Source organism: Rhincodon typus, chromosome 18 (assembly GCF_021869965.1).
Source record: "Rhincodon typus isolate 14 chromosome 18, sRhiTyp1.1, whole genome shotgun sequence".
Classification (NCBI taxonomy): domain Eukaryota; kingdom Metazoa; phylum Chordata; class Chondrichthyes; order Orectolobiformes; family Rhincodontidae; genus Rhincodon; species Rhincodon typus.
In genome coordinates this window covers 28,829,149-28,842,340 of record NC_063349.1, presented here as the reverse complement: position 1 = coordinate 28,842,340, position 13,192 = coordinate 28,829,149, and the positions used below count along the sequence as shown (strand labels likewise).

The window sequence follows — 13,192 nt, the reverse complement described above, 5'->3', positions numbered from 1 at the left end:
CAGAGGAGCAGGAAAACTGACGTTTCAGGTCGGGACCCTTCTTCAGACCCTTTTTCTGAAGAAGGGTCCTGACCCGAAACGTCAGCTTTCCTCCTCCTGTGACGCTGCCTGGTCTACTGTGTTCCTGCAGCTGCACACTGTATTATCCCAGTGTCTCTGTATCCATTTTATATTATAGAGACCATTTGGAACAGTATTTCCAAGTGTGGAATCACTGAGCTTTTGTGCAAGTTTAGCCTATTTTCTCTCTTCTAAAAAAAAATCCATCCCTCTCAAAAGGAACCCAGGTGGTCTGTTGGGCTGAAGGGCCTTTTTCCATGCTGTAAAATCTCTAACTCTAGGTAGCTAAGTATTTGTGGTAGAAAAGACAAGTGGTGTGTCGTTTGCTGAACTTGTTTCCCTTTCAAAATATAACAATCAGTGTGTTAGCTACCTGCCAGTCCTTTGACTCAGTTCTCATTAATGATGATTTTTTTTTTTCTGTACATGTATTGGGGCCCTTTTATCTCTTCCTTGGTATTATTTAACATGAATTGCTATTATCTTTCCAGACTGGGGCTTTATCCTCTCATTTTGATTGTTTTATGAAACTAACTGCCCCATCGTAGGCCAAAGGGCCCATTCCTGTGCTGAACAGTTCTGTGTTATTTCTGTCACCCTACCCTGGTGAACATGGTATGAACACCCGACCCGGGTAAGAATTAGGATCTAGGCAAGAATTTTGTTAGTTTTCTAATATAATTGTGCTGAGTAAGGAAAATGTAGTGATCAGCAAGTACAGCAGGTGCAATAATCGAAAGATGACAAAAACATGGATTAAGATTTTTTATAATCAGCCTGTTCAAGAATATTTTTAACAAATTTCTGGAGCACGTGGGACTTGGACACAAACCTCCTAGGTCAGAGGTAAGGACACTATCACCAGGCCACAATAAGCTGAGAAAATGTCAAACAGTTCATGAGTTAAATGCTCAATAATATGAAGAGTTAATTGCTTGATGCCTAATAGTATAGTACACTCAGAGATAGTAGGAACTGCAGATGCTGGAGAATCCAAGACAACAAGGTGCAGAGCTAGATGAACACAGCAGGCCAAGCAGAAAAGTTTTCTGATGAAGGGTCTAGGCCCGAAACGTCAGTCTTCCTGCTCCTATGATGCTGCTTGGCCTGCTGTGTTCATCCAGCCCTGCACCTTGCTGTCTAGTATAGTACACTGTTGTTCTTAACATATAGAGGACAAGTTCAGATTTGAATTTTGTACTTGCTGGCTTCTATAGTCAGAGGGATGACCGAAAAATAAGCTCTCTACCAGTGAAGGAGAGGCATGTTTGGAGAATGTGTTATTCTTAGCATTAGGTATCTGCATGGCATGAATAACTGGTAATGATCTGGGAAGATGTTGTTACATGCTCTCGATCCAGAAGTGCTGTGTGATGTTGAGGAGGGGAAAAAAAAGGAGAAAGCTGGTTCAGTTTGTTACAAAATAGACCAAAATAGCCCACGGTTTTGGACTAAATTCAGTCAGGGCAGTCTTTTAGATGTTATAGCTGATCTTCTCCAAACCTCTTCAGTATATGTTGGCTCATGCTAAGAAATGCAAGGTGAGGGCAGGATCAGGCTCTAGTATGAAGCTCGCAGGTGCACATGTGAAGGATGGCTGGTTTGGGAAGTAAGAGTGAATGCAACACCTGTTAATCATAGTCTGATAGCATTTCATGAGGGGAGAAAATTGGGGGCAACAAGAGAGAAAATAGTTTTCTTGGTTAAAAATGCCAATTGTTTTTTTAAAAGAAGATTCAGAATTACAGACAGATTTGACCTTCTAACCCCACCGCCTGCCCATAATTACAGGTTGTTATAATCCCAAACATTCTTCAAGTGCATAATTGTACCTAATTTGCATAATATGTTTTCTTGTGTTTCTTTGCGGGTGATAATCCCTGCATTTTAAACTGTTCCATTTTTAATTCTGACAAATTTCTTGGCAACTTGACAGTTGTGTTTAATTTTGCACAGCTGTAAATGTTTTTTCAAGGTACTTTACAAAATCAAAAAAGGGTTGAGAAAGGATAAAATAACTGCAAGAAAATAGCTTGGAGAAATGACTTTTTTTTTGTGTTGTAGGCATTCTTTGTGAAGGACTACATTCTCAACCACCCTGAGGATGGAGAGAAAATCTCTCGACTGAGGGAACTAATGTTTGAACAGGTAATGTTTATGCAGATCCCCAAAGTGCAAAAGACTCTTTAGCACCAGATAAGAGATTTGTATTATATCCAAAGGATAATGCAAGTGACCTATATGTTGGCAAGAAACAAATCACGAGGTAGATGAGGGAAGTTATTAAACCAACGTCTCTCATACTTCAAAATGAAATCCTGCATTTATTTCCATGACCCTCATCAATGAAGATAAGGCCTTTTCCTTCTTATGTACCTGGAAGATCACTCTAAACATTAAACACTGCATGTGTGAAGATCTTTTTCTTGATATCTGTTACAAGTTATCCTTTTACCCATGCACTTGGTCTAGTATCTGAGAGTACTTTAAAGTAGTACTGTACCTTTACCTTGTGCCTATTTAATAAATTTTATAAGCCTTTCATAACAGTTGAGATAACAGATCATTGGTTTCTCTATTGCTTACCCTGTGTGTTAAATGGTTATAAGGTCTTAGACCATCCTTCCCAACCATTTGCTGAGAAACAGAAAAACACAAGAAGCATGTGTTGTCCAATTTCGGGGAAGTGGAAGGTGGTGGAAATATAAAGTGCCTCCCTGATGAAATCTCACAAACAGTGAGAGACCTATGATTCATCTCCTAGCATAATTATTTACAAAGTGTTTGTTGACACCCGCAATCCATTGATAATTATGACTGCGCATGCTCACCTCTGATCTTTCTCATCTTGTGCATGGGCAATAAAACAAATCTGAGTTTTAGAAGATTCATTTTGTTTGACTCTACCCCACCCTTCTTATTGTGGCGTAATGATATGCATGTAAATCATGATCTATCTAATGACATGACACTGATGTCAGTGTGACAGAAGATGGTAATCGAGAATGAGCGTGTGAAGAGAGAGGTCTTTGACACTATCGAGCTATATTTGGAAATCTATTATGTACAGATGGATGGTCTGTGTTTTCAGCTTCTGCAGCAATACCTGAATCCATGGATGGATTTTATAGAGGGCAGATCACCTGAACCTCCAGTCTAAAAGACAGTTGGCACTCTGTCAACTTGCAATCTGGATGTCCCGCATCAATAATACCCTGTGGGTGGCATAAATTGGATCGAAAGTCCTACCCTAGAGAAATGCCAGTCCATGAGATTGGCTGGCATCTCTGTATTCCTAAACATGCCAGAAAAGAGTTGTGACCACTGCTGGGATTACAAGCAGTCCTGTGGAAGGAGTGAAGATGGATACCAGACCTGAATAAGAGCTGAGATTTTGACGCAGCTAGTGAGAGGGTTAAAAACCCTGACTGTGGGAGTGAGGGGTGTAGGGGAGAATAGGAATAAAGATGGGTCTATCTTGTGGATGACACAGAGGTGTCCCAAAAGGAATTACCTTTGAACAGTCAGTGCAATTAAAACTACCGGATTGATCACCAGGTCCCACCTTTCCCTGTGAATCACAAAATTGCAGCAGAGACAGAGTGGACAATTAGCTGCCACGTAAGAGCATCATTAAGCCAAAGGGAAGTTGGGCTGTGTGACACCTTATTTATCCCTGTAATATTTGGAGGAGGGGTGTGGGAATGACAGGGCTTCTATGGGATGATGGTTTGCTAACAGCCCACTGAATTTTATGTGCCCCCACCTTCCCTGCATACATGTGCTGGTTTGGTCGCGGGGAGTAGTGAGTAAACATATCCATGATGTTTCATGGTACTTCAAAAAATTACAAGCTTAACGTTGCAGCCATTTTTATATTCCCTATCTCGGGTTGGTCTGGGGAAGAAAAAACTACAGCCTTCCAACTGTGAGCATCAAGTAACCAGAAAGTACATGTGCCAGAAGGGTGGGAACATAGGAATTAGGAGCGCGAGTAGGCAATTCGATCTGTCAAGGGTCTCCAATTAGTCCAAGACCCAGTTAATTCAGATCAAAGTATTTGAAAGTCTTTATAGGAACCGAGCTGGTGCAATTCTCGAATAAGATCAGAAGAGGAGGGGAGAAGTTGGGAATTGCCAACATTTAGTTTCTGGCAGAGGTACATTTTAACAGACCACATATATCTACCTTCCAAAAAACTGGAATTGTTGGCCCTCTGGGAGTTCAGGCAGAGATTCATAAAGTCTGGACTCTTACAGAGAGTCACTTGTTAATTTCTATCCCATTGCATCCTGCTGAGATTAATTGTGCAGATGTGAAATATTAGTGCGCAAAGCAGAGAACCTCTCCCAACCCTTAACAGGATTTGAATGTCAATTAATCAATTGGAAAACACGGGTGATTTACTGGAGATAGTAAATAGATGTAAAAGATACAGATGATTTGTTGACACGGAGAAAAAAAATGTTCGGTTGTGTGTAAGAGCGGTTCCAAGTATAAAGAAAACCCTCTCCCATGCAGCCAAGGAAAGTTACCACAGGGTCAGTGACAGCTACTTTCGTGAACAGTTCAGTTTTACAGCCCCCCCACACTTCTCATAAATGCAAAAGAAGCTGCAACTGCACAGTTTTCCACTGATGGAGACAACCCCTATGCCTAACTAAATTTATTTTCCAAAAGAAACAAAAACACAGAATAACACAAATATATGTGCAACAAATATTTGCAGTTGTACAGTGCTTTCAGAGTAAAATATTATGGATTGCAGCAGTTCAATAAAGTAGCTCAGCACCACCTTCTCAGAGGCAAGAAATGCTGGCCCAGCCAGTAGTGCCCATGTCCTATAAGTGAACAAAACAAAGTTCATGAAAGGAGGAACATTAACAACAAGCAAATGGCTTGATCTTCTAAACTGTACTCTGCTCAATACAGCAATGAATTGTTCTAATCAATAATATTATCTTGTAAGTCCCAGCACTCAGTTTCAGTTTCTTGATGGACATGAGAAAAATGCACATTGGGTTTAAATACTTTCACTGACTGACCCATTTGCAATTTGAATAAATGCACTGTTCAGGGAAAGCCTTTGTCAGTTGGTTCTTTACATCAGTTATCAACAGAGCAAGATAAATTCATGTAGGACCGTGTACTCACTTCAATTCAATTCTCGGTGTCAAAATTACTTGTTTTTCTTGAGGGCTACTTTTTGGTTTCCAGGGGCTTTTTCATTTTCACAGTTTTAAAATGATGCAGTCAAGTAGTAAAAATATCTTTTGCATTTGTGTAGCCATGAGAGGTATCTGGACTCTCAGCAGAATTAGAAAAATTCATTGATATGCTCAATAATCCTCAACCCTCCATTAAACTTAAAGGCACAGTATACAAGGAAAGCATTAATTTTGAAGACACAAGACAACAAGCATAATTTGGCAACAAATATTTTGTTAAAAAAATCTGATTTGCACTTCTGCACACAAAAAGCCAATACCAATAAAATATTTTCTGTAGACTACTCAGGTCACAGCTAAACAGTTACTTGATTTTCTCCTAGGCAGTCACTACATCTCAAGTATTTTATACTATTAAAAATGTGATAAAACTGAAATGCAAATCTTTATGAAATAAAAGTTTTTCAGTATTAAATTATCCATTTGACTGTATACATTACAATAGCATCCATTACACTTCCCCCTATATAGCAACTCTTGAACAACTGCAGTTGGAATTAAGTTAGAGAATCCACATCTATTGGCAAACAATTAATTACTCATTGATGAAAGACAGTTGGTGAAAGACCTAAAACTGCTCTTTCCCCTTTGCAGCTCCTCTCTCCCTATTCTTGATCCAAATTCCCACCCTTTTTCCACCAGTCTTTGTAGACTCTCTTTCACACACCCCCATCATTTGCAGTTGATCTTCCCATACTTTGCACACTTCCCCACTCTTGTCCACTTTTCCAAACCCTCTTGACCACCCACCCTTCTCAGCCTCTTACACAACACACTCTCAACGTTTGCAGGATCTCTTTCTCACCTCCCCGCAGCAGGGCTTCTTTCCGTCCACTCCCATCCTGCACCACCACCCCCCCCCCCCCCCCCCCCCCCCCCCGACTTTACAGAGCTTCTTTCCCTCTTTACAGACCGTCTTTGCAGATAGCAGCTCATCCTCCTTGCAAATGTCCTCCATGCCACCTATGAAGACCCCATTTGTTGCCCTGCACTTTGTAGACCCTGACTCCTCCCTAACCCCACTCCACAGCCTCTCTTTCTCCCTGTCTTTCCCCTTTATGACCTAACACATTTACCTTCCCTCCCCCTCCAGCCAACCTGCAACCTTGTAAACTTCACTTATGTTTCCTTCAATTCCCCCAAGTCAACCTTGACCTCCCGTCTCAGCTGCCCTGCTCCCTCTGCTCCAGCAGTCTTGCTGACTGCTACCACTCATCTTCTCGCTGCTTTACAAATCATAGGCTGTTCTTTCTTTCGCGTTTTAGTCCTGATAGGGTCACAATGAATTTGTTTCTGAAAGTCCTCAAAGTGTCTGGGGTATTTCCACCATGGTGATGACCACAAGTGTTGCTAATGATAGATTTCTGTTAGTGTCTCTCCATTGAGGGAGACAGTCATAAAATTTCTTGCATTACTTTCACTTGAGAGGTGCCTGACATTATATTTCGGTATGCTGTGAGATGAAACAGCAAATTAAATTAATGAAGATTTCTGCAATGATAATGTGCACTGGAAAAATTCAGTAAAGGCATCTAGTCATGGGATATAGTAAACAAAAAATACACCTTTCGTCTTCCCACTTTTTTTAGAGTTCTCTTCAGTGTCTCACTTTCATGCCTGAAACTATCAGCATAAGTCAGGAAATAGAAAAGACATGTAAGAAAGACACCATAAGAATAATCATCGAGGATTTCAATATGCAGGTGGATTGGGAAAATCAGGTTGGCAGCAGATCCCAAAAAAGGAATTTGTGGAATGTCTGTTGTGGGTTTTTTGTTGGATCAGCTTATGGTAGACCCCACGAGGGAATAGGCAATTCTAGATTTGGTGACATGAAATGATGCAGACTTGTTAGGGAGCTTAAGGTGAAGGAACCCCTTGGAGAAATGCTCAGAATGTGGTAGAATTCAACTGGCAGTTTGAAAGGGAGAAGCTGGAATCGGATGTAATGGATAAAGGGAGCTACAAAGACATAAGAGAGGATCTGACCAGAGTTGATTGGAGTGGGAACCTAGCAGGGAAAGCAGTGGAGCAGCAATGGTGGGAGTTTCCAGAGGTAATTTGGGAGGCACGGCAGAAATTCATCCCAGGAAAAAGAAACGTCCTTAGGGGAGAACGAGGCAACAAAGGCTGACAAGGGAAATCAGAGACAGCAGAAGAAAAAGCAAACAATGTGGTGAAGATTAGTGGGAAGCCAGAAGATTTGAAAGCCTTTAAAAACCAGCAGAGGACAACTAAAAAAGCAATAAAAGGGGAGAAGACGAAGTATGAGAATTAGCTAACTAGAAGTATAAAAGAAGATTGCAAGATTTTGTTTTTAAATATAGAAAAGGTAAGAGAGAGGCAAAAGTGGACTTTGGACTGCTGGAGAAGTAGCAATGAGGAACAAAGAAATGGTGGAGGAACTGAATACGTATTTTGCATCAGTCTTCATGGTGGAAGACACCAGTAGCATACCAGAACGTCAAGAGATTCAGGGGCAGAAATGAGTGTTCTGGCCATCACTAAGGTGCTGAGGAAGCTGAAGGATCTGAAGGCAGATAAATCACCTGACCTTCTGTTCCGATCGCAAAGCCTGAGGACACAGTCTCAGAATGAAAGGACGACCCTTTAGAATTGAGATGAGAGAACTTTCTTCAACCAGATGGCGGTGAATCTGTGGAACTCATTGCCACAAAGGGCTGTGGAGGCCAAGTCATTAAGTATTTAAGACAGAGATAGATAAGTTCTCGATTAGTAAGGGAATCAAAGGTTACAGAGAGAAGGCAGGAGAATGGAGTTAAGAAACACAATCGAATGGTGGAATAGACTCGATAGGCCAAATGGCCTAATTCTGCTCCTGTAGTTTATAGTTTAGTAGTATAAACATTTTATAGGAGCAAGTTTGCAAAAATAATGAAAGGTGTGAAAAATATCGTGGCTCCAAATTAAAACTGTAGGTTGCTGCTGTTGACCGCACAATACTTGCCTTGTCCCATTCCCTCCTGCTGGCCCATCTTGCTGTGCTGCTCACAACCAGGGAGGCTTCTGGAGCTGCAACTAGTGTTTACTTGCCCTTGTTAACTAATGATGCTGATGATCAATTAGCGATGACCCAATTCAGGCATGGTTTAATTTCTAGGCCAATAAATTCTCAGATGCATTAGAAAGGAAGAAGCAAAGTTTTGCAAAGGTAACTTGAAAAGAAATAGATGATATTAAGTTCAAGAAATTTTGATCATTGTAATTCTTAAAATTGAGTTAGTTACACACGTGTTTTTTTTTAAAAGGCCCATATTCTGGAGTATGGTTTGGCTGTGCATGAGAAGTTTGTACCGCAAGACATGAGACCATTACACAAGAAGCTGGTGGATCAGTTCTTTGTGATGAAGTCCAGGTTGGGGATACAGGTATGAACTCTCACAGCAAGAAGCTGCTCAAGTGAATGCCATCATCAATGCTTCCATATCTGATGAACTATGTGCCTTTTGAATGTTATGGTTGATAGCAGTAGAGAGTTAAACAGTGAAATTTTGATTAACCCTTGTGCATCAATGTTTGAACGACATAAAGGCTCAAGATTTGGAGTAGAAAATACCTGCAATTTACAGAGATTGCTTATTGATTTGTCACAAAGGCAATAATATCTGTAATATTGTAAATAATGAAATTGTATTTAATTTGTTATGCACCACTTTTAGGCAATAAGCAGATTTCTTCCCTTTGTTTATTCCTGTGGTGTCTCTTTTGTATAATTTCTAGTGTAGAAATAAGTGAGAATGCACTTAAAGACCATAAATTGTTGATGAAAAATTATATCACTTTGTTTCTTTAGTTAATTTTTATTTTTGTTATTCTTATTTCATCTGCTTCACTTGACCTCTCTAAATTTTCTTCTATGATCATTTGATCTTCTGTGACGCTATAAATTTACAAGGAATGAAGTAATTTGATTGAAATGCAGAATCAAATTTGGCATAATTTGATTTGCATGCAATATTGCAATATCCTGCTACAATTCAGCAGAATATATTTTTCATATTATGAAGTTCTCTTTATGATGTCTCTCAGTCTCTCCTTCCTTTCATGTTAAATTTAAGGTTACTAGCTTATGATTCACAATTCTATCCAAAGCTGGCCTTTAACAGTCAATTTTCAGTTATTGATTTTTATATCCCCCCTTCCAAATAGGTGGTAGAGTCTGAGGAAGGCACAAAACAGAGTAATTCTGGCCTTTTTAAAAAGAATAAAGCTTGTAATAACTGAAGGTTGCATAACTAGCTCTATATTAGATCAAAGTCAAATCAAAGTTAAAATTAAAGGAGAAAGGTGACCAAGTTATGCGAAAATGAAAGCCAAACCTAAGGTAGTTAAACTGAGAGGCACGATTTCTTCAGAAATTTCAGGAGGTGTTGTGGGACGTTGAATGAGTGGATGTTTTGTGCATGCTGTACAGCCTCATTTGCCTGCAATTCCTTCCAAGATGGATAGAAATCTCTGATGATAACCTATTACATGCTACCTGGAGTGGGATAATGTGGTATTCAGAATTTCTGGCCCATTATAAATCAGCACGGTGGTAAATGAGAACATAAAGAACAACAATGAAAGAAAGCAATTTTTTCAAAAACTAATATAACTGACTAATCTTGTTTCTTTGAACATAGCTTGGAATTCAGGATAGCTTCTTCCTATCTTGTTTTATGCAACCATGATTAACATTAATTGTAATTAATCTTGAAATCATGCAAAGTGAGACGAATGCTGATATCAAATCGCTATGGCCTCATTGACACAAACATACCAATTTTTAGAAAGAAAGCAGCAGAATGTGGGCATAGAAGTTGGCTGAGATCCAGTATATCAGATCTGTACTGACTACAACACACAATTTCAGCATAATGCAACCAAAAATTTAGATTGCTATGTCCATAGTGAGCAGCAAGAGCAAGGAAGGTCTGGAATGGTGTTTTGATTACCCTTTTTAAAGGTTCTGGGAAAGCATCATCATCCAATTATGTCTTCTATCTGGGAATTCAGAATGACCTATCTGAAGAATAATATTTATATTTTCTCGTTGTCTGCAAATTACAGTCCATTTCTACATTAGTCAAAATTGCCTCCCTGACTCCCTCTGGGAACGATATTATAATTATCGATCTGAATCATCAAGGTTCTTGTTTCATCTCAAACCTGATCCCAAGTCTAGACTGTACATTTTTGAAACTTTAATTTAAAGTTACAATTTCAATTATACATTTAATTTTGCAGCATCTTTGGCTAATGGCTGTAGTTTCATAGGAATAGTCAACCCAGGGTTTCCTTGTTGCTTGGCAAACGATGAAAAGTACTTTAAAATTAAGACTTGACTGTCTGATTTAATGTGTTTACCATGCTGACTATTTCCTTTGAAAGTCTCCAATTTGCAAATTGCTTTTGGTATACCTCAAATCTTCCAGTTCAAATGCTCTGAATGTCAAATAAAACAAAACACCTGTTAGAAATACAGTCTGTTGGTTGATGTGGTATCAATTATACTTCACTTCTTTCTCACAAGACACTTCATCTTTGAACATCTGAAACTTATTAAAAGATAGTAAAAGCATTGATTAGCTTGTGATTTTTAGCAAACTAATTATATTTCATATAGTACTTGGATTTAACAATACTGTGCCACTGATATTTGTCGGTAATTATTGAATCTAAAATGCAGCTTAGTTTATTAGGCTGTGCAACCTTAAATTCTAGTTTCTGTTTTTAAATGGTGTAGTGTGGCTCTGATGTAGAATGGTGAAACTTGGAGAATAAATCAGATACTATGGAATTCTGTATACACAGATACTGGATTGGTTTACATTGATCATGTACAAAAGAGGGCCAACTTACTGTGTGATTGCTCAAGCAGGATGTCATGCATTAGTTTTCCACAAACCTTGTCTGAAATACCAACTTTGAAATGATTGAAAGGTTTTGTTCTCAGATATGTTGCTCAGAAATGCTTCTACAAACTTCCTTTCACCAGTTTAAGACTAGAAAATCTTTATCTTTCTATGATTCTCAACTTAGAAGGCAAGCAACTTTACAGTACCCTTGCACCATAACCCACCTTTTTTTTATTCACTCATGGGATGTGGGCATTGCTGCCTGTCCCTACTTCCCGAGAAGGTGATGGTGAGCTGCCTTCTTGAACCTCTGCAGTCCACATGCTGTAAGTCAATCCACAATGCCCTTTGGGAGGGAATCTCAGGATTTTCACCCAGCAACAATGGAGGATATATTTCCGTGTCAGGATGGTGAGTGACTTGGAGGGGAACTTGCAGGCAGTGAGATTCCCATACATATGCTGCCTTTGTCGTTCTAGGTGGAAGTGCTCATGGGTTTGGAAAGGTGCTGTCTGAGGATCTTGGTGAATTTCTGCAGTGCTGTTGCCTGACTAGTCTGTGAGACAGCTGTCCCAATTTTGGCACTAACCCCTCAATGTTAGTGAGAAGGATTTAGCAGGGTCAACAGGGCTATTTCTGCCGTTGTCTTTTCTCTGTCACCACTTGCAAATTAACTTGGCAACTTTCTTTATTGATTTGTGGGATTGGCCATTACCGGCAAGACCTCCATTTATTAGTAAACACTACTTGCCCTTGAAAGGATGGTGGTAAGTTGCTTTATTTGACTACTGCAGTCCATATGGTGAAAACACTCCTTGAGTGCTGTCATGACTTTTGGCATCCTCTTAAACAAGAGAAAAGAACAGATTTGCTGATGAACATTGGGTTCCAAGTCCCAAACAAAGTTCAAGTTGTTGCTGAGACTCACAAACTAAGTTCATAAATGAGTCAACCTGCCGTTTTTATTCTGGCTTCTGTTTATCTAATTTTTAAAAAAAATTGATCAAATGTGCCTGTTCACCTGAAATCCGGTATACTTCGAATGGCAGACGTGCCTCTTAAGGGGAAATTGCAGATTGGAGGGATTGCTTGTGGTTATGTGGCTGAAAGCTATAGAGTTGTTGGTCTTGACTATTGCCTGGAAAACCCGTGTGACTGGTGCCCTCAATGAGTAACCAGTATTGTTCTATCTTCCAAGCTACAGTCATGAAGAAAAGCCTTGTAGGAGCATCAGAATGGATAAATGAGTATACAAGACAAGTACTCATTGGTTACAAAATGATGATTTGTAATTATTCCTGTTAAACCTTAAACAGATGGATTAGAATTGTTGGATTTGCGATTGGTGTCAATTTTCTAATGAAGTGAGAGCAAGAGCCATAAGGCTGGAATGAAAGAATGCAATTGGATAGTGGTAGTAAGGGTGACAGTGATGAGAATCACAGGACTGTTGGTGCATTGGGCTGGGAACGATGCCCCATGATTAATGCAGATGAATGAGCTGCTCTGTAATTGCTGTAGGTACACAGAGCACCAGTGGTCAGAGCTGCTCCCATTGTTTGTGACATCTGATTTCTTGCTATTCAGTGAAAGGGAGGTTTAAGAAGTGCTCTTTGCCCTCCTGCATTTTCACCTGAGATATATATCTGCTGGTGTGTTGCATGGATCATTTGCAACAATTAGTTGCATGTGTGAATATCACTTTCTCCAGCATGCATGAGCCTAAAATTAGATTGCTCAGTGCTGGTTTTTCAAGCAAAAAATGTTTCAAGCAATATTTTGTGTGGCACACAGGCTTTTTGTATTGTTGGAACTGGGCTGTATCTCATGTGAGTTAAATTGTAAGGCTCAATAGTTATGTGGCCCATTGCCTGTATAAATCAGGGACTTAATAATGGTTTCAAGCAAATTTATCAAATTGAACCACTTGTACCACAGAGGTCAAATGTTATGACTGCCTGAGTGTGGAGCCAGGAGAAGTGAAAGCACTCCACCTGGTGTTGCACGTTTAAATTACAGACTGCCCCTGCTGTTACAAACTCT

At 39.6% G+C, this 13,192-nt stretch overlaps 1 protein-coding gene across 5 annotated transcripts in view; it reads left to right on the top strand.

The window, feature by feature from the left end:
* LOC109917580 (dedicator of cytokinesis protein 4) overlaps positions 1-13,192 on the top strand; it is a 410,977-nt gene that overhangs the window by 353,155 nt on the left and 44,630 nt on the right. For all 5 annotated transcript variants that reach the window (XM_048607674.1, XM_048607672.1, XM_048607673.1 and 2 more), the window contains 2 exons: positions 2,125-2,208; positions 8,558-8,677. In XM_048607674.1, the coding sequence (XP_048463631.1) occupies positions 2,125-2,208; positions 8,558-8,677 (204 nt within the window). The remainder of the gene's footprint in view (positions 1-2,124; positions 2,209-8,557; positions 8,678-13,192) is intronic.